General features: G+C 41.6%; 1 protein-coding gene across 5 annotated transcripts in view; it reads left to right on the plus strand.

Moving 5' to 3' along the window:
* foxp4 (forkhead box P4) overlaps nucleotides 1-21,296 on the plus strand; it is a 93,215-nt gene that overhangs the window by 33,488 nt on the left and 38,431 nt on the right. For all 5 annotated transcript variants that reach the window (XM_017415949.3, XM_017415950.3, XM_037975533.1 and 2 more), the window contains exons 2-3: nucleotides 31-210; nucleotides 18,179-18,268. In XM_017415949.3, coding sequence (XP_017271438.1) covers nucleotides 40-210; nucleotides 18,179-18,268 — 261 coding nt within the window. In that variant the 5' untranslated portion in view covers nucleotides 31-39. The remainder of the gene's footprint in view (nucleotides 1-30; nucleotides 211-18,178; nucleotides 18,269-21,296) is intronic.

Raw genomic sequence — 21,296 nt, forward strand, 5'->3', positions numbered from 1 at the left:
ACCATCCACCCCCTCCCACCACCCTCTCAGGTGCCAGTGATGATGGTGGAATCGGCTTCTGAGACCATTCGAACGACGCCGTCCAACCAAAACGGAGTCAGCAGCCTAAGCAGCCAATCTGATGGAGGGGGAGGTAGAGAGGGTGGGTCCAACGGAGACGCCAATGGAGAGATCAGCCCGGTCGACTTACTGCACCTGCAACAGCAACAGGTGTGTACGTGTGTGTGTGTGTGGTCGGTCTGTAGGTGTGTGTACTTGTTGAATGAGTATGCTTTGGGGCCTTTGTGTACTTCTATGGCATGCATGCATGTGGCTTTATGTTTACAGGTAAACCTGTTTTGCAATAGCATTTAATGACCTGACAACTCATTCAGTAAAATGGGTAGAACAGCATGTTCTCAGCAGGCTGTTATATAACCTACAAATTGTAGTTTGGCCAAACTCAGGTGACTCTCAGTCTTGATTGTGTAAGTGATGAAAAGCTCTGACAGGTTGGCTCATCAGTGCTTTAATTAGCCATTGTTCTAACTGTACTACCTAATTCCGTCTGGACACCTTTACAATTCACACGTAGCTAAATTATTGCATAAAAACAGGAAGGAATGCATTCCTAGATGAAAAAAACTAGTTTGGTTTGACCCCTGAATACCCTAAAGATGACTCAGATGCTCAAGGGGTGTTAATGTTTGTGGAATATATGTGGGAGTCAAGTTTGTCTGTTTTTTTTAAGCCTAAAAAAGTGTTTGTGTATGTTTGACACATCGGCTTGTACTGCTGTTGGTTATCTTATTCATCTCCTGTGCGTCAGCTTTACTCCAGACTCACACAAACACTCACAGTGGGCCATAGTGTCAAATGGAATTTCAACACAGTTTCCCAAAAAAAAAAAACAAAAAAAAAAAACCCATCTTGGACTCAATCCTTTGCTGTCTTTCCAGTTTCCCTCAACACACACATAACTCTCTGCTGATTTGATTTTAGAAGCACCTGGGTCTTCACACTAACACGCAACACTTCATTTTTTCTCTTTTCATCAAGAACTTTAATAAGATTAGTCGTCCAGAATCTAACAACAACGTCTGTTGAGTCTGTTTGCTGACGGAAACCTGCTTGAGAAACAGCATCAAATCAAAGTCTGTTTTTGTCTCATTTATTTGAACATGATCATGGATAACACATCGGCAGACCCTTCACCTTTTTTGCGTGTCTGCCCGCCCACAGAGGGTCAGTGTGTGTTCTGCGCTCTTCGACACTAACAGAGTCTCTGGTTAAGGAAATCCAGGGGGAAGAAAATCAGGGTCTTCCTCCCTGCTGCTAAAATTATTCCCCCTAATTATAATGATGGAGCTTTAGGTGAATGAAGAACACTCAAAGCCCTTCACTGCTGTCCCACCCTGCCTCCTCCTCCTCCCCCTGACTGCATCCTCACCCTGCTTCCTCAGCAACTTTCAGGACACACACATATGCACTCTTGCACACATATTAACATTAAACTTGCAGCTTGCACAAAGTGGGTCTTTATTCTTCTGGACGCGTCTGTGTTTTTGCACCTGTGTGTGTGTGCGCGCGCACACCTGGTATTTCCTCTTTTGAGCAAGTTACCAACCACAAACATAGCTCTCTCTCGCTTTCCATCTTTTTCTCTTCCTCTCACTCACTCTTCTTGTTTTTCCTTCTATCCATAATTGACCATGAAACACAAACACAACCTTTCCTCCAGATCCCAACACGCGTAAAAACTGTTACATCCACCAATACAGAATGTGGCTTAAAATACACATGGCTGTTTTGTTCTCCATTCTTTGTTGTTGTTTCCCTTTAATTTTAAATCTTAAGTTTCCAGTCCTTCAGACATAAGGAACAGGACTTTTGCTGTTTAGTTTTAGTGTAATTATTGAATTAAAATACAGAGTTTACATATTTTGTTTAACATTAGTATCATATACATTCAGCTTTTCTTTAAAATTAAGCCTAAAAATATAAAAAAAACTATATTATAATATGAAAATTAGCACAAAAGGATGTTCTTTTTTCACATACATATCAGTTTTTTTTACACTCCTAGTAAGCTTAAAAATGTTTTTATTACAACAGATTTTAACATTTATTATTCAGTTCCCTATTTTCCAGAATATGATGAAACAGTAAAAAAAAGAAGGAAATTGTGACATTTTGTTAAATACTGTTGTGATATGTTCTCCTCGGTTTCAGCTTCACTCAGGTGGCCAAGAAGCACAGCAGATGGTTTCTACTCAGACTTTGCATAATCTCACACATCTAGAAAAATAATAAATAAAAATACAGCCTTTCTGCCAGTTATAAAAAACATCAAACCTTGAAAAGAAGAAGTTCAAAGGGAAACAGTCCAGATTTAGCTCAGTAGATTTTGTTTTGCCTCTCTGTGAGAGATGGAGGTTCTTGTAAGGCGGAGCTCGAGCAGTTCTTTACCCTTTCCTGTAGTTCAGCAGACTTTACTGAGGAGACATAAACTCTTACAGCTCGTGGCTTAAAGTACGACTGTGATGAATTTATTTTAAACACACAATGTTAGCATTCACTATCAATTGATTTCCTGTTTAAAAAAATAGCAAGTGCTAAACTTTCATTTTTACAAATGTTTTACAGAAAGATTGTAAAGGCTGTAACAGACAGACAGACAAACACACACAGATTCAGGCAGTTGCACTATTACTCACCTTTCATGGCGGTGGGCAATAATTAACTTTCTCAGCACTTGTTAGGAATTTGTTGACAACAAAGTCAGAACAAACCAAAGAAATATGGCTCAGTTGTTGTTATTTCTTCAATAAGGATCATGTTAAACGTAAACGTCTGCATCATTGTTTCTCAAAATTTCTGTCTTAAACCTGCACACCGTGAGAGCGGCTGAGAAGCGCAAACCTAGCAGAAAATATTTATTTTCTAAAAGATTGGTGTTAGTGGGGACAGGGCCTCAGTTTTTTGCTTTTCAACCCTAACTGCTTCAAACTCTCATCCTAAATGATTTTGCTGGAGTCGAGCTGGTAGGCCATAAAGGTTTTTTTTTTTAACTGAAGTCACCACCTCAGTGTCTTGGCTATATCTCCTCTTCCTCCTCCTCCTCTTCCTCCTCCTCCTCCTGCTCATATTCCTTTCTCCTCCACGCTTGAGTCCCTCACCTGAAGGTGCAGTGCAGCCCACTGTTTGTGCTTAAACACCATGCCGATGCGCAGCGGAGCAGAAAAGACTCACAGACACTCCAGCACACAACTGATACGCAGGAACTCCTGACAGCGCGGTGTTGTCAGAACACAGAGCTGTCTTTTCCTCTGGGCCCTTGGGAACCCGAGAGGAACCACAGCTATCTTCAGCCATCAAACCCATGAAACTGGCCCCTCTGTGTCCTCTAACTCTTCCCCATAGATAGATAGATAGATAGATAGATAGATAGATAGATAGATAGATAGATAGATAGATAGATAGATAGATAGATAGATAGATAGATAGATAGATAGATGTGAGCGAGTGAGTGAGCGAGCTGCAAAAATGAGCAATTCGAGAAGCGGGACTGATATGGGACAACAAGTCAGAGGAAATGAAGGTAAAAGGACAGGCAAAGAGGCAGCGTGGTGGGGATGAGGTGGGGAGGGGGCATCTGTGGGCTGGAAAGAAGAAACAGAGGGATGAGGGAGGGGTGTAAAGCTGAGACGTGTCAGAAAAGGGCGCCTGGGCCTCCCTGTGGAATGTGGCCTGTCTGCCTCCCCAGAAAGAACAGGAGACCAGGGAAAGAGGGAAGACAGAAGAGAAGGGAAGAGAGTGAAGAGGGGGTGAAGACCAGATTTGCCCCATCATCGAGGGAGGGAGAGAGTTTGGTGTGTGTGTGGGGGTGGGGGGGGGAGAACAATGAGCGGAGAGTGTAGAGGAAGATGAAGAAGCTGGAAAAGTGAGAGTGCAGCGGAGAGCGTATGGCACTTTGTTGAGGTGCCGGGTGTGGACGTGAAATGATGCATAGCAGAGGAGAAATGTAAGCAGGATAAATCCTAACAGACCTCAAAGTGTGTGTGTGTGTGTGTGTTTATTCGGCTGGGTGGAGGGAGCTTTGACGAGAACCAGGTGTCTTCAATTCATGTGTTTAAGTTTCTCATACCTTTTTTTTTCCTTTGCAGATGTAAGGCCACACTTCCCTCTTTCCTCACCTATTCCTGTCTCCTCCTTTTTTCCCACCATCAACTAATTGCCTTTTATGATACAGCAGCTACAGTAGTAGTAACTGGTGATGAGGAAAAAGTGTGTGTGTGTGTATGGGCGGGTGGAAGGTAAGGGGATAAAGCAGAAAGTAACAGAAAAGAGATGGCAGCAGAAAGGTGCCATTTCCTCTTGGGAGGGCCACTCATCAGTCGACAAAACCAGCCAAAGAGGATCTTTTTCCCTCCCCTCCTTTCGCTCTATCTTTTCCTGTCTCTTGCACTTTTCCGTGCAAATAGAAAGTGAGAGGCAGACTGCTGCCGTGGTATCCCTTCCCCGGGGGTTTAAAGGGAACATTGGTGGAGAAAAAGGCAGTTTTAGAAATTGGTTTGGAGCTTCGATCCCCACTCCCATTTGTCATGTTCTAGTTTTTTCTTTTTTCCTCAGTGGTTCCCTCGTCTCGCTCTCATGTGTCCACTCACATATCAGCAATCTTTGCCCCCCTCCCCTGTCCCCCTCCCACCCTCTCTCTCATACTCTCTCACACACACACACACACACACACACACACACACACACACACTGTGGCAGTTACACACATTCACAGAGCTGATGTGGGTTAATGAAGGGTGTAATTAAGGAGCCACAGTGATGACTGGAGATCAGGAGGAACCGATACAGATCTCAGATATACACAAACACTGATGAAAGATATGCTGGTTTGTGTGTGTGTGTGTGCATTTATTGCAAGGGCTTCGCGGACAGATGTATGGGACTGGTGTGTGTGGGTGTGTATGTTAACGGACTCTCAGGGATGCTGGATGATTCAGATAACGTATGGCTTCCTGTTAGATTGGCTAGACTCAGTAATTGGTGCATGTGTGGATGGAGGTGGGGAGGTTTGAAGGCGATTTTTTTTCAAGCTTTGTTAAAATATGGGAGGTAAAATTTGGTGACTGGGACAGTTATGTCTTCTTTGACCTCCAGCTCTGCACTGAGTTCATTTCCAGGTCACAAGAGCAAAGGTGAGGGGGTGTTTTAAGAACCAAAAGGAGGTTTCTCTGGTCACTTAGAAATTCAAGTTATCAAATTCTGCTTGCATTGAGCACATCTGAAGGACACGTTTTGTCTCATGTCTACCTGTGTCCATGTCTGTACGTCTGCCTGCATGTGTGTGTCCATCCGTCCGTCCCTCTGCAGTGTGCGCCGAACAGTAGATTAGACCCGATTCTCCTCTCTGAGTCCTGTCACCTCCTAAAAGCCTTCCCTCTGTCTGGACCAGGCCTTCGTCTTTATGTGTGAGGTCAGCAAAGTGCGCGGGTCAGCAGAGGTCATGCTGAGACAGAGGGAGGGGGATGCGGGGTTGCCGAGCGTCACAGAACACCCACTGCTGTTGCCGCAGCGATACAAAGAGACCTATAGAACATCAACTTCCTCTACGAGTCTTCAAATCACTAGCAGCTCCTCTGACTTTTAATTTCTGTTTTGCTTTCTTTCACAAGCTCTCAATATATCACTCAACTTGTTTCATGGTAGTTATTGTATTAAGTATTTGCATATTTACTCATTTTCTATCTCAGTTACTTTTGATTTTTCTGGCACTTTAGATGTTTAAATCTGCTCACACTGTGCAGTGCTTTCAAGAAAAAAAAAATCCTCATAATGACTTTCACATGACTCCCTCTCCCCACATTTCTCATTCAGGGATTTTTTTTTCACACGTTGAGACCTAATTCTGTGATGTTGAGATATTGTATTTCTGAGCACCCATAAAACATTTTTACTGCTTTTTCCAGCCAGACCATTGAATGGTGGAGAATCCAATGACAGAGAGTCAACGAGCTAAATTTTTTTTTGTTCGCGCCACCAGTGTCCTTTCAGATAACTTTGATTTTTTTTTTGTTTCTCTACTCTATAACCTTCATATCCTCTGAGTACAAATGAAGGCCAACAATAATTTGATACATTGCTGGAATTGTAGCTGATTTCACATCATAGTTCTCATCTTGGCTTGAGTAAAAACCTACTTAACACTTAGGGTTTTTTGGTTTATTTAGTGCGCTGCAGAAAATGGAGCCACTGGTCTCATGGTTAAAGAGCTCACAGACAGAAGACACGGTCCAACAGGCCAGATCAGCCAGCATGGACACAGTCACGGTTGGACGGCCTCCCGCCAGTCGGGAGGCTCAGACACAAGAGTGGACAGATACCAGCTGAAGAAGAAATGACTGTGTGTGCACCTGTGTGTGTGTGTTTGTTCTACCTCTGTTGTGGAGACTGAGTTGCATACCTGAACACCTAAAGGACTTGGGTTTTCTTTGGTTACTATGGGAGTGTTTGGAAGTGATGATGTCAGGTAAATAACACATACAGTAAGACAAGCTCATGTGTGAGCCAAGACAAACACTCCTAATGAAGAGTTTTTTTGTACTAAGGGATTGGAAAGTATAACTGTTGACTTTGAGTTTTCAGGATAGTTATCACTGTAGTGGCTGATGAGGTCTGAGCGGTCATTAAGCAAAGCTGACACGGTTCCTACACAGTCTTAAAAAGGATGGAATTTTGTCTTGGCTTTTTCCAGGTATGGATAAGTATGAGTTACATTTTCTGGAAGAAAAAAATCCACATTTTTAGAAAATGCTCAAGCAAGCAGAATACTTTTCACATTTGGTGTATAGAAAAGATGGACTCAGTCATCATATTGTTCACTTTTGCTTTATTTCCTACAGCAAGCCTTGAGTTTAAGGTTTGAATTATCAGTCCCTTGGTTTTTTTAGCCAAAGTTGCATGTGTGTTCATGTATTTTAACAAGTTTTATAAGAGGCTGTGCCAAAACTGGTTGCCCTCTAATGACCATGTTTCCAGTTCAGTCCACAGCCCCTTTGTATGTTGATGTATTATTTGATAAGACGTCAATCCTTAAGTTTCTTCCAATGGTATCACTTTGTAGTGTATATGGCTACATAACAGCAAATTAATAATCATATTTTACACATATATATGTAATGTTTCTGTCACAAGGTAGCCCAGTCCTAAAACATACAAAGGTTATTCTTTTACTATAAATGGGAACATAGTTTTGCCAAACAAGCATCATTTTGTATTGAAGAAGACTTGAACTCTGGTATTAAAACCATAAACTAATTAGGAAAACTGAAATGTTTTTATGTCTTGTTCTCTGCTGTCCATTTCTTATGCACAATCTGTGTTGTTTTGGTGAAGAATATAAGATCCCACCACTGGGCAAACATTTCCAGTAAATGTTGATATGTTTCAGCATAAAATGGCTAAAAAATGTATATACACATGAGAAAATGTTAGCCTGGAAAGTCTAGAAAAGTCTGGAATTTTGACATAAAAAATGTGTAGGAATCCTGTGCTGAGTGATCTCCTTGCTCTTACTGGTCAGTAACTGCAAATGTGTGTGTGTTTGTGTGTGTGACAGTGCCTAACAATACTGGTCTCTACCTAGCACTTCCTCAATCAAAACCCAGTAGCCACACATCATTGTTTTTTTTACATGTGCTCAGATAAAATGTTTCAAAGTTTGTTTGTTTTTGAATAGAAGTACGAGAAAGAATTAGTTTGCAGTTTCCAAATACACCCATACAGGCGCGCCGTGCGATGTCTTTCCCTCCCAGTCCTATTGTCTTCTTGAATCTTTAAGCTCCAACTCCTTCATTCCTCCACTCCATGCTCACAGAAAGAGATGGACACAGTGAGGGTAACAAGAGAAAGACCAAAGACAAAATGTGCAATGCTTGTGAGGCTGCAAGGCAAAGCAGTTACCCTGGAAACAGTTGAGAGTCCAGGATGCACACAATGAACACGCACAGATACACACCAAACATACAAAAGCTGCAGAGGCCTAAAGTGTTGCTAATTAGCTAGTCTGCTCTGGCTCTTTGTGCGAGCCATTTTAAAGGAGAGATTAGAGTCAACAGGGAGGAGGAGAGGAATGTAGCTCTTCTTTTTTTCTTGTTTGCCGCCTTCTACTTCAGCTGCAGGAAGAGAGAATGGCTGTCTTTTATTTTTGCTTGATGGACAAAGTGCATTTGTCTGTCTTATTAAGATTTCTAACACAAATAAGACGATGCTCTATATATGGTTAAAATTAAAAGCAGTAGCTCAGAGTTTTTGATGTGAGATTCTGTGGAAAGATGATGAACAAACACTATCTTACCTGTTGTAAATAGCTCTTTCAGCAAATTCAGTTTGAAAAATAATTTTGATCAAACTGATACAACTCCAGGAGTAGTAGAGTAGTTCATACAGAACCTATTTTATAAATGATAACACTGGTGTCAATTTTTACATTACCTAGTTATTCTGGTAAAAAATATTATATTATATATCTGTTATATTATATTATATAATATTCCCTCCAAAGTGTCTGCTGGTTTGGCTGTTTGCTTTAGGAAATAACCACAGAATTTTATAAATATGTAATGCAAAACTGAGAGTTTTTTTTCTTAAGTTTTATAAAACAGCATTTGCAATAAAAAAAAAAGGGTAGAAAAGTTTTGAAAAGTTTTTACAAGGCGACAGCAATCCACTTTTGGTCTTGGTCGTGCTCAGACTAGGTGTTAGCTCACCAGTCTGGTTGGAATTAAGCTTTTTCTCCAAACTGCAGTTGTACATCTACAACAGGTAAGACATTAACTGTTCATAATGTTTACCACAGGACTCCACTTGAAATTTAAGCTAACTTCAAATCATAATGATACCTTTCATGGTTTTATGAAAAAAACATCAGACAAATGGCTGCCAGGTTTAGTTGCTGTAATTAATAATGTTGATAGAAAGTTTAACTACTTACCACACAATTTGTTTAACATTGTGGTTACTAGTATTTTATTTCTGACTTCCTGAGAAATGTGTATTTAATGAAATGGGTAATTAATTTAGGCAGAAGTGCTGACTAAGACTTGTCAGAGCACTCTTACTGTCTGGCAGCCATCACTGTGACAAACCTCCTTAATTTCCATTCATGAAAGAGATAATATTTCATCTGGAAGACACCCACATCAACAAAACTGAAACTTTGTTTATTACAGTTTTAAAAGGTTAGAGAAAATAGCTGTAAAGATTTTTAATAATCTGAACAGAAGTCCCTTTTTTACATCTGAATGAGCAAACTTTCTTACTACATGTCACGCTGCAGCACACACTTCCCTATTTCTTCTGTTTTTTTGTGCTTACTCCAACCCTGCTTCTCATTTGGGGAAGTTAAAGGTTGTGTGCTTTTTTAGAAGTTTAACTTCTTGTACAGGGACCGGGCTTTGTTGTGCCTGCCCATTTCCGGTGTTTGTGCATGTGCTTGTGTGTGTGTGCGCGCGCGTGTGTGTCTGTGTGCGGTAAGACTGGGTGTGAGGGTGTGTCTATCTCCATCCCCACAGCCACAACCAGGTGTAGAAACTCTCTGAACCAAGAAACATGAAAGAGTTTTATTTCCATTGAAGCGGGCGGGCAGGCATGCTCACACTATTAGAGTGTGTGTTTTTTCTGTTTAACCGATAGGTATCTGAGTCTCCATTTTTTTTCTTTGTGTGTTTGTGTGTGCACGTGCACGCTGCAGACAGTCTCTGTTTGTGTGGTGTTTTCCTTCTGTCTTTGAGCCAGGTTGTGGCTGTGTCTTGCATGTGTTATTAGTTGGATTTTTTTTTCTCCTTTCTTTTTTAGAGGGTTATTAATAATAAGAGTTAAACAGTTTCCATATGTGAGGCCTGGTTGCCAGGCTAGTGCTATCCTCATCACAGACTGGCCTCACGTATGGTCTCTCCTCCCACAAGTCGTGCTGAATATGACAGAATAGGTTCAACTCTATAGATCACCCAGCTAAGACCTTCCACCTAAGAGGCCTTGTCTTCTCGAGCTACTTAACTGTCCTACTTTATCGGAGATGATGCTAACTATTACAAGGCACACTGTCTGTCTGTGGGTGTATGTGTATGAGTGTGTGTGTGTTTTCCTCTATGGGTTGGGTCTGTCTGGAGCGAGACCTTCCTCTCTTGCCAAACGAGCTGTGTTGAAAACCGCAGGGAAACTGCATATGTGGATATAACGTATGACGTGTATTTGTGTGTGATTCACGAGTGTGTGTATTTGTGTGTGTGTGTGTAAGGAAACTGCTGTAGAGCTATTTGCCATCAATTAGCTGCCTGGACTGAGATGAGGCCTACAGTAGAGAGGGAGCTTTTTTTTAAAATATTCTCCATAAGGGATTTCCTCTCTCTTTCTGTCCCAGCTCACCTCATTATTATCTTTAATTGTCGATTTCTTAATGCCCTCTCCCTTTGCTTGTCAGAAAAATAAGCTGCAAACATCTCCTTAGGAGGCTGTGGACTTTTTTTTTCCATGCGAGAATCCAAGATGTGCGTGTATGATGATGAATTGTGTCATGATATAAAGCAGTCCAGCGTATTCAGTCAGTTCCTTTTTACGACCACGCGTATAACCCCTGTGAATCAATCAAAACATCAGATGAGTGTTGGGACGCGGTGGATGGGGAGAGGTTTTCAAGTTCTAACAAACAGTTTTAAACTGAAGAGAACCATCTGGAAAATGGCATGGTCCCTGGAGTTTAAAACAGGTCCCTTTAGTGGAAAAAAATATGAATAAAAAAATATCTATAATCAGCCAGGGTTTTCAAACATTACAGCATATTTTGAAGTTCTTTTGGAGTTTGTGAGTTTTTATGGCATTGGCTCATGAATGCGGTCTTTCCTCTCTTTAATGGTCAGCCTGGGCCCAAAGAAGCTTGCTTCAGCCGTTTTAAAACCTCAGCTCTCAAACGGTGACTTTATATTGCGGAAACATTACATTAAATAGCTGAAAGGGATTGCCGCTGGCTGATGGTTTCCAAGGTGTCCCAGATTGTTCCCGCCTGGCAGAGTCCTATAGACAGACTGAGGCATTTAATGCTTCTCAGACTTGTTTTTCTTTTGATCAGCGATTAGTTTGAAATCCATTTAATACAAAGCGAAAACAGTTGACAGAAAGACCTGATTGCTCCTTAAAAGAAAAGATGTTCATGAGTTAGACGACAGGGCTGGAGCTGTGGCAGAGCACAGTTCATCTGTAACCCACCGTGAAATTGGCAGGCTTTAGAAAGTATTTGGTTTAAGCTGCCCCCTCCCTCTACATATACGTCCACCCCTTGGAAACTCTTGATCTTTCCTAAATGTTTAGACCATTTTTTAAAAACTTTCTTACATTGTTGAATGAACCATAAACATATTATTTCATGACTGACCTAATGGCTTACACTGCAAAAACATTGTTAGCGCTTTGTTTTTTTTTTCAGTTACTTTAAGACCACAATCACTTCTTCTTCCTGTAGCTCACTGCTATCTGCTCAGCAGACTTTCCTCTTTGTGTTGCTATGAAGCAACTTGCAGTTCCGCCCCCCCAAAAAAATTCTGCTAATTTCTAACTGAATTTAAAGGAATAGTTCAAATCTTCTGAAGTAGGGTTATGTGGAATGCTTATGGACAATTAAAATCTTACCTGGTATAGACAGCTCGTTTGGAAAAATAGAGCATAATTATGACTGAGCTAACTGCTAGTCCAAGCCAAGACCAAGTGGATTGCTGCCATCTTAAAACAATTTCAGTTATAAAAATGTTACAGAAGTTCTTGCAAACAGCATTTTATAACTCTGTATACTACTTTTAGTTTTGCATTACACGGTTATTCAGAAAAATTATAATAATCCTGCTGCACGTTCCCCAGACTGCACCAGAAGAGCTACAGCTAGCTGCCGTTTAGTTGCGCTTAAAAACTGAAGATGTCTACTAAAATAACAGCAGACAAGCTCAGACTAGCTGTTAGATCCTCAATGTGGTCAGATTTAAACAATTTTTCTAAGCTGAAGTTTTTTAAAGGGCTGAGATATTTAGGTAAAATACTAATTCTTCACAACCATTCACTGATACCCTCTTTAAAAGATCTGATCTATGCTTATTAGTTCTTGTGGAAGTTATGAAGCCAAGTAAGTAGCTGTGGCAGTTTTTTGTTAGGATGACATTTTTTTGCAGCCTGTCTAGATGATACAGCAGCACTGTTTAAAACTCCAGGACAAAATTATCCATTTAGCTTACTATGTCTCTTCAAAACACAATAGGTCAGGTCAGTTTATTACAATAATCCATTATCATTTTACACTCAAAAGCACTGTATACCAGTTTATCCATAGCTAGTTAGCTACCTCTGTAGCTGCCTTTGACTGACAGGCAATGGAAGGCGAGGATCGCCTCATAAGGCCAACAGCTGCATTCACCAGTTTTGGCTTCCATTAGTAAGCCCGTCCAATCTATTTTTGGACTCTGTCGAATTTGTATTTGCTGTCAGAATTTACTGTGACGAATGAGGGTATGGGCTACAGCTTTCTAGAGACGAGAGAAAAACAGACCACTCTGGAAAACAGAGAAACTTTCTGTGAGTTATTCATTTTATGGAGAGGTGGAGATAAAGCAAGGGGTGATAGAAATGAAGACCATTAAAGAAGCAGTGATCCGAGAAAACTTGTGTGCACGCAACCAAGCCACAACTTGTGCCCCAGAGTCCTAACTATTACCACCTCAGTAATCTCACTTTGTGTAGTGTGAGTGTTAGTATGAATACTTCTGAAGTCAAGTGAGCTGGCACTACTGTAAACTGTGTATCATCATCCTTTTAGCAAATTAAAATGCTTTGTAAATGGCATTGCATCTTACTCTTGTTTCATCTTCTCTCTGATCATGATTCCCTCTGAGCACCCAGAGAAAAAGAAGCAATCAAAGATAAGAAAGACTTAGAGTTGGGAAAACCTGTAGAGCCGCGGAGAATGAAACACAAGGAGAAAATAAATTAAAGTAGCTGAGGGTTTTATGGAGTTCGGAGGTGGGGTTTTTTTCTGGTGCCGGAGTGAGGAGAGGCAGCGCAAACGGATACGCAGGGATCACTCGGATCACCCGTGAGGATGACAACAACGCCAAAGCTTTAGCCCAGCTTTCAGCTTCAGTGACAACACTTCAAGGAAGGAGCTATAGAGAGACGGATGTGTTGGGAAAATAAAGGAGATCCACTGCTTCTTTCTGAACCCGGTTTCTCCCACTGATCCAAAATCAAAAAGCATGCAGACCTGTAGAGAAGCAGCTGGGTGTGACAGGCTCTTTTCCTGCATCTTCGCCCTGAGTCTGCTTAGCCGTCCCTTTCTCCTGTTGAAGGGAGCAAAGAGAGGAAGGGAGGAGAGATGCAGCCTTCCTGGTTGTTGAGCTTGTGAAGCAGCCAGGGGATATTTGTGTGTGTGTGTGTATTTTGAAAAGATTTGTGTCCTCAGACTCTCCCGAAACATCTAGTCTAGTCAAGTTTTGCTTTTTGGTAGACAGATGAAACAAAGTTTCTCTCTTATCCTCACTAACGCTCCTTTTTTCATTCTTCTCAAGCTAAAAGTGGAGAAATATGATACCACCTGCCTCCCCCCATCTCCCCTCCTTTGCCTTTTCTAACTTCCTCCCCTCCTTTTGCTCCTTCTCCCTCAAGGACAGCCCACTGTCTGCCCCGGGGGCTGTTTATCTATGGGGGGAATCGAGGAGGAGAGGGTAGGAGGTGGAGGGGGGGAGGACGGGTTTGTTTCGTTTTGGCCGTCAACAATGGACCTCAGTCAGTGCTGACGGATTACTCCAACATATGGTACCCACCTGTCTCTTTCTCTCTCCCTCTGTTTCTTCCCCCTTCCTCCTTCTCCTCCTCCTCCTCAGTCTCTTGTGCTATGCTTCACTGTTTAGATCTCTTTGCTTATTCCTTCTCTCTCTCTCTCTTTCTCTGTCCCCCCAAACACATTGCCCAGATTAGAGGCCAGATTCATCACATATACGTACAGACCTGTTTGCTTAAGCAACCTGAGCCAAGCGTGAGCGCGCGCGCAAACACACACACACACACAGGAATTAAAACTAATAGGGCCTTGTTACCCATTTTGTTCCTATTTGAGATTCAACTTCTACTCAAAAATCATGCCAGGCGGAGCAGAATCCTTTTTGGATGTGTTCTTGGTGCGACACATTGACACCTGAGGTGCTAGATCATTGTTCAGGTTTGGTAAATTCAAATTCCTTCCATTTTGTTTTAATAGGGTTTCTAACTGGCCCGTCAGCCTACTCTCCCTGCAAAGAAGCCCAGTTGTCAGACATTTTTTTTAATCATGTTAAAGAGAGAAAGTAGCCATTACTGTGTGTGTGTTTTTGTGTGTGTGTGTGCATGTATGTGCATGTCTGACCCTGCTGAATTAAAAAATGCACTGTTATTAAAGGCTGTGTCAGAGGTGATGATTTACAGAGGGCTGCGATGACAAGTCAGAAGAACTCACACACACCAAACTGACACACACACACACAGATACACTCGCACACTCACACTGTGCTCACAGGCCTCCAAGCTGAGCGGTGACCTCCTCACCCCTCCTTCCCCTTCCTCCTCCTCCTTCCCTCCCTCTCTCGCTCTAATAAAACCTGTCTGACACCACTGTTGTGTGCATACGTGTGTGTGTGTGCGCACCGCGGCAGCACAAAGACTCTGTTGTTGGGCCTCCCTCTTAGGCCTCCCTCATATTTTCTTTAAAGGTGCAGTGCGCCCCCAAGAATGCCACAGGGGGGACGGGGAGTCGGGGCGGGGAGGGAGTCTTGGAGGAGCTGGTGTAAGTGTGTGTGGGTGGGTGGATTGAGGGGTGGGTGGAGGTCCCATAGAAAAAAAAGAAAAAAGCCAATGAGTGAGTATGAAGAGTAGAAATGAAAGAGAAGGGTCAAAGAAGAGAAGTGCTTCTTGACAAAGTAGACATGAGTGGATTTCTTTGCTGGTGGTTTATTGTGTGTGTGTGTGTGTGTGTGTGTGTGTGTGTGTGTGTGTGTGTGTGTGCATGCACAAAACCTTTGGTTCTTTTTCTCATATTGCAACAAATTAAGAATACAAGGTTTACCTCAGTCATTTGTAAAATCAGACGTAGAATCGAGTGGAATAAATTCCAATTTGAATTAGTTTCTATATTTGAAGCAAAGAGTTAACTACATACAGTTACTTAATTTATGAGGAATGATACACAACATGTCCTATGATTAGAAAATGCATGGTCATATGTTTACATTAAGGTTTATTCCAAACTTATATGATGAACGTTTCCAATTGAAAAATCTAAAACTAAAATTTTAGAGTTGTTCCCTCTGGCTCTTGTATTTAAATGCCTTACTTTAAATTAGTAAGAAACAACTTTATAACCAAGTAAATTATAAAAAACGTTTCATTCTTTGGCTAAATCCCATTTACCCCTACCCATACACCTACACTTACATTTTTACCATTAATTTGAAGTTGCAAAAAGAAACAATTAAATTATTCCATGTAAAAATTGGACACTTCTTCAAAAAGTTGATGTGCCATCAGTTGGCACATATACCTTTACGAAAATGTAAATATGCCCATTTATGGCATGCAAAACTAAAAATCCCAACAGCAACATTTTTTGTGCTTGTCAGGGAAGAACAGCAATAATATCAAGCATAATAAACCAGATTACTCTGAATTAGAATTAGAGATTTTTTAACAAAAACAAAAAATTACAATATTTTGGTCATTTTTCTTATGCTTGTTAAGGTTAGTGATACCAAATGTGATACATCAGAATACATCAAGCAACACATTACAGTGTTGTTTTTTTATCCTAAAAAACATTTTATTGAAGAAAATACTTGAGTTTTTTTTGCAAGCACAGCTTGTACCTCTGCATTTTAAAATATGCCCTAAAAACTTGTAAGTGCTAGAAAGGGAAGTGGAAGAGATGTTTGTAAAACACAGTAAAACTTTTGTTAAGATGAATGTTGCAACAAGAGTTCATTTATATCAATGATTACTTTTAAGGCCACAGAATGACGTTATGATCATATTCTGCTATAGTTTTATTTCAGGCAAGAGTTTCTTAAGAGTTTTGTAAAACCATGATGTTTATTTCCCAGGATGTTTATTAACAGTGGTCGAAGAGTTATTCTTTACGAGAGTAAAGTTCACCAATTTGCTTCTTAGCCGTGCCATATTTATGCGACCCAGTTTTTGAATCTACAATAGACTTCTTTGAAACAAATACAAAAATGAACATGTTCTCTTTCTTTTTTTCCTTTTCTTTTTCACATATTTTGTCTTTCAAATACACACACACGCACATCTACTGACACAGGCTGAGGAGAGGAGACAGGCATCACCTCTGCTTGGTCGTAGCGTTTATGAAAGCCATAAATGGTTCTTTAATATAGTGGTAATCAGGGTGGTAATTTGGGTGGAATTGTCCCTTATTGTTGCCAGACATGCCTACTCAACTCCTGCCAACATACACTTATGCTCTCACACACAGATGAACCCACACACACTCGGTCTTGGGCAGACAGGGTGTTCAAGGAGTAATTCACACCACATGCCAACAAACTGGGCGGTTGTGTTTGTCTGTGTGTATGTGTATGTTTGTGCCTGATTTAATGCTGAGGTCAAACTGGTAAAAAGAGGGAGGAGGGGGGTTCCCAAGATTTTCGTGTTAAAATTGGTGTGTGCATAGATACGTTCATGTGTGTGTTTTAATTAAGCTCTCAGCGAAAGTAGCAAGTGTGCTCGATACAGCTGGTTTTCATCACTCCGACTGCACACAGAACCTCTCTCTTTCTGTCTCAGTCTAAAATGTCCTTTCTGTTCTTTTCATTTAAACCTTTAAACACTACCTAACATGCCCAGTCTTCTAATCTGACAAATTTGCTGAACAATAAGCAGTGTTTAATAAGAGTGTGCCACTCTGTTTTATAGTGTCCTGGAGTTGTGAAATGACAAACTCTTACAGATTTCTTTTGGTTGAGTAAGAGCTTCCATGATAAAGAATAGCCCTCATTCTGGCCGTTAATTTGTACACACATGCTCGCACACACACCCACACACACAGACACACACAGGGACTTTCATAAATCAATATTTACTAAGGAACCTTTCCCTTTTGAGTCAGAGGAAGCAAATGTGCATCCTGCTGTCTCCCCTCTGTAACCCTCTCTGTCATGAGGTTGTGCTTGTATTTTGTATGTGTGTGTGTGTGTGTGTGTGTGTGTGTGTGATTTTACCGTAAGTGCAAAGCGACTCTTTTGTGTTGGGAGAAGGGTGTTTTCATATTTAGTTTTTGGGGCCATCTTAAACATTCCAACAAAATGCCTGCCACTTGTGAATTGACTTGCCCTGATTATAAAACTGAACACAATAACAAGCAAGACGACAAATTAAAAAACACGTATCAGGACAAAAACACAGAGAGAAGGAAGGTAGCAGGAAAGACAAAGATACGTTTGGAAAGCGGGAGCAATGGCTTAAGTTGCAGTGTTGGAGGGATGAACTGGCAACATCGAAGGGCAGAGTGAAAGAATGGAAACGGAGCTGGTGTGCGATGGTGTCACTGGTTTGGATGGACAGCACTGGAGGGCAGACTGGGGAGAAATGGGGAGGTGGGGGACGAGAAGGCGTGTGATGGTTAGTCGCAGCTCCTCGGGTCTCATCAGAGCAAACGGTTTCTACATCACTGTGACAACACACAAACATGAAGGCAGGCTGACATACTTCTGCCTCAGAGAATGTGGAAAACCCACTTTGCACCCTCCTCTGCGAAGAGAGGAGGAGGAGGAGGAGGAAAGAGAGCTAAGGAGTGAGAGGGGATGCAAAAGAACAGAAAGAAGAATTTGGAATCAAAGAGGGTTTTGAATGAGGCAAATTTAGACACACATCGAGTTAGACAGAGGCGCGCTCTCATGAATGTTTGACTATATAACGAGAGCGGCCAGTGTGAAACGAAAGAATTAACTGTACGTGTGGGTACAAAGCCGAACTTTCTTCTTTCATTTTAATTAATAAGGTGCAACTTTAAAAGGGTACTTTTAGGAGTTGTAAGAAAATGTTTTGCAAAATGACTGTGAGCGCACGATGAACGTCTGATTACCCCCTTTTTTCTCCCCGTCTTTGGTAGGCACTCCAGGCAGCCAGACAGTTCCTCCTCCAGCAGGCCTCTGGACTCAACTCCCCTGGAAGCAACGAGGTCAAACAGAGCCCTGTGCAGGTCAGAGCACACACACACACATGCACTCACAGGACTTATAACCCAACTGTTGCTTTGTCCAGATCTGTGTATTATTAAGCCACCGCCTGTTGCAGTGTTGTTATTCAACCAAACTGCCACGTCAGCTGCTCTGATTGATTTACTTTTTTTTTTCCATTTCTCACTCTCTGTCTGCATGTATCTCTACCTCTCTCCCAAAGTGAGCATATGCTTGTGTGTGTGTGTGTGTGTGCATGTGTGCGTGTGTGTGCGTGTGTTAGTTTGGGAGTGAATGAGGTCTTTGTAGTTTCTGGGTAGTGAGCTGTTTTCAGAGCCGAATAACACAGTGAGCAGAGAGAGTGGGGTTAGCTGGAGTGCAGGATCCTTACTGAAAGACACTTGAGCAGGCTGCCCCCCCCAACACACACACACACACACACATGACACAGGCATTACAGTGTATGTTATCACACGAGAAAACAAATGACTGTTCTTTAAATTGATACAGTAGGTTGACCACATGCAGAAAGGTTCTTTTCCAATTTAATTTTTATTTTGATGTACTTTATTTACTTGGATGAAAACCAATGTGTCAGAAAGTAAAGATAACAGTTTGAAAACAACCATATCTGTAAGTCTTTCGGTGCAGTCAGACTTTATATTCAGATACAATTCTGCTTGGTGAACAGTTCACACCAGGAATCTAAATTCTTCTCAAAAAGAGCAGTTGTGTCCTTGTGAGCGAGCATTTTCCACATAAACGGAACAAAATGCAGGCCAAACATGCATTTGGTTGACCTGCTTCATTCCTGCTTTTCTTACACGAAAAGAGTATAACATCCCCCTCCTTTTTTTTTCAAACACACATACAAGTGCTGCTCTGCCTCTCCTCTGTGCTCTCCATCTCTGTCTTGTTTATCTTATTTGTTGCAGCCTGACCTGCAGAGCGTCTCAGTACTCTACGGGGCAGCGATGCGACATCTCTGTTGTCTGAGGTGTCAGCTCGCATGGCCCCCACGCTTCCTACCAACATAAACACACAAACACGGTTGGATTTGTGTGGATGTGTGTGGGTGTGTGTGGGTGTTTGTGCTTGGTTGCAAAGACAGGCACAGACATCAAAGCCCAAAGTGGAAGTGGTTGTTTTTTTGTACCAACAGCACTTAGAAAAAGTTGTTTATCAGACTTGACCATCTAAACCTGGTTACTGAGAGCAGACATCTTTTAGTCATCGTAATTTCCTGCTTAATTGTAATCATTTTAATTGCAGCATCATTGGCAGACAAGAACTGAAGAGCTGAGTGAGTGCAGCAGACATTTAATGTGGTCATTTCGACAGGTGACAGTAAGCCACTGCACAGCACGGCGGCTCACATCGGGATCAAAATGGCCGCCCTCAGGTTGCTTCCTGCTGAGTTGCTCTCACACATGCAAATGAGCCTCAGCCAATAATGAGATCTTTAGGAGCTCGATAATTAGATTTTCCTCTTCTCTCTGAGGGAGAACGGAGACAGACAGGGCAAGCGGGGAAGACTTCTCTTTCGTGTCTTGACTTCTCTGGAGAAACCTCTGTCTGCGCTGACATGCCTCCCCACTCACCCCTCCAGCCCTCCCAAATCATATTTCTTTTCTTTCTTCATAATAGAGGGGAGGAGCTGAGCGTAAAGGAAAAATAAAACTCGGAGATTGTATCAGCTTTTTGATTGGCTGCTCGGAGATGGTGTCTGTGTTTGGCTGGCTGCGTGAGATGGTATCAGTGTAGTTCGTGAGCGTGCACGTCCACGTGTGTTACACTGTCATGTGTCACGAAAATACTCAACAAAGGCTCGAGCCTTTAGACGCGTAAGCCAAAATAAAATATTGTGTACCATGGAACTGGTACTAAATTTGCTGATCAGACAAAAATATTTTTTAATTGGTCGTTTTAAGTTGTTGCAATTGGCTCTAAAAGCAAAGGCAGGATTTTGAATGTAGAAAAAATATGTTTCAAATTGTTAGTAGACTAAACAATTTCTCCACAACTGAGAATGGAAAAGAGAAGTCAAAAAAGTTGTTAGCAGTATATTACGTGAACTTTATTACTAATGTTATCTCTGTTATATTTTTAATCCTTGGATTGTAAATGGATGCACTCAGAGATGTCTTCACTCTGTAGATTTTGTATAAGTTCACACTTTAGGTTTGTGTTTGTCAGTGGTGTTAGACTTAATTAGTCCCCTAATTATTTGTGGCACGAGTGCTACTGAGAGAATGGGTGGGCACATAGCTGGCAGACAGAGTCGAGGTTTACGGATTACCCAGCATGATACATAGCATGCCTCCATGGCCCACCACACCTTCTTTACAATGGACACAATTGGCACTCGCTCGTACACACACACTACGGAGGGCACAAGCTGACACATATGCACCACTTGGCAGATGCATGCTTGGCTCACTTCACACACTGGCAGTTGGCACACACACACAGAGAGATTACGGCCCGTGCTTGGCCGCGGCCCATACGTATGTAATTGAAAAAGCGAGGTGTCCTGTTTTCATGTATTATTGAGGAGCTCGTTTAATTAGGGAAACAATTAAAAGGCTCATTAGAGTTATGTTAATTAGCCGGGGCTCCCTGCTCTCTGGAGAGGGCTTACACCGACAAGGTGGGATGGATGGAGGAAGAGAAGAAGCCACGGAGTAGAGGCAAGAGGAGGAAGCTCAGTTATGTCATTCTTTAAAAACTCAGATTCTATAAATCTAATTTTGCTGTAACTTGCAGAGAAGTATTATACATTTTAAAAAATGATTTTGGCATTATTAAGTACTTTAAAACCAAAGAAAAGTACCTGGAAGGGTGAGTGTTTAACTCTCTAAAGTCTGTAGGACTAAAGTAGTTCCTTCTCTTTTTCCTTTTTGTTTCAGTTTAAAGTGTTTTTCCCAAAGCTCTCCTTTTGTCCACTCAATGAAAGTGCTTAGCTGGCACTTTCTCTGATTTGATGTGGAGGAAATTGTGGCTGTGTGTGTGTGTGTGTATGTTAGGGGCGTAGTATGGGATTCTGTCAGT

The sequence above is a fragment of the Kryptolebias marmoratus genome, linkage group LG4 (assembly GCF_001649575.2).
Source record: "Kryptolebias marmoratus isolate JLee-2015 linkage group LG4, ASM164957v2, whole genome shotgun sequence".
Lineage (NCBI taxonomy): Eukaryota > Metazoa > Chordata > Actinopteri > Cyprinodontiformes > Rivulidae > Kryptolebias > Kryptolebias marmoratus.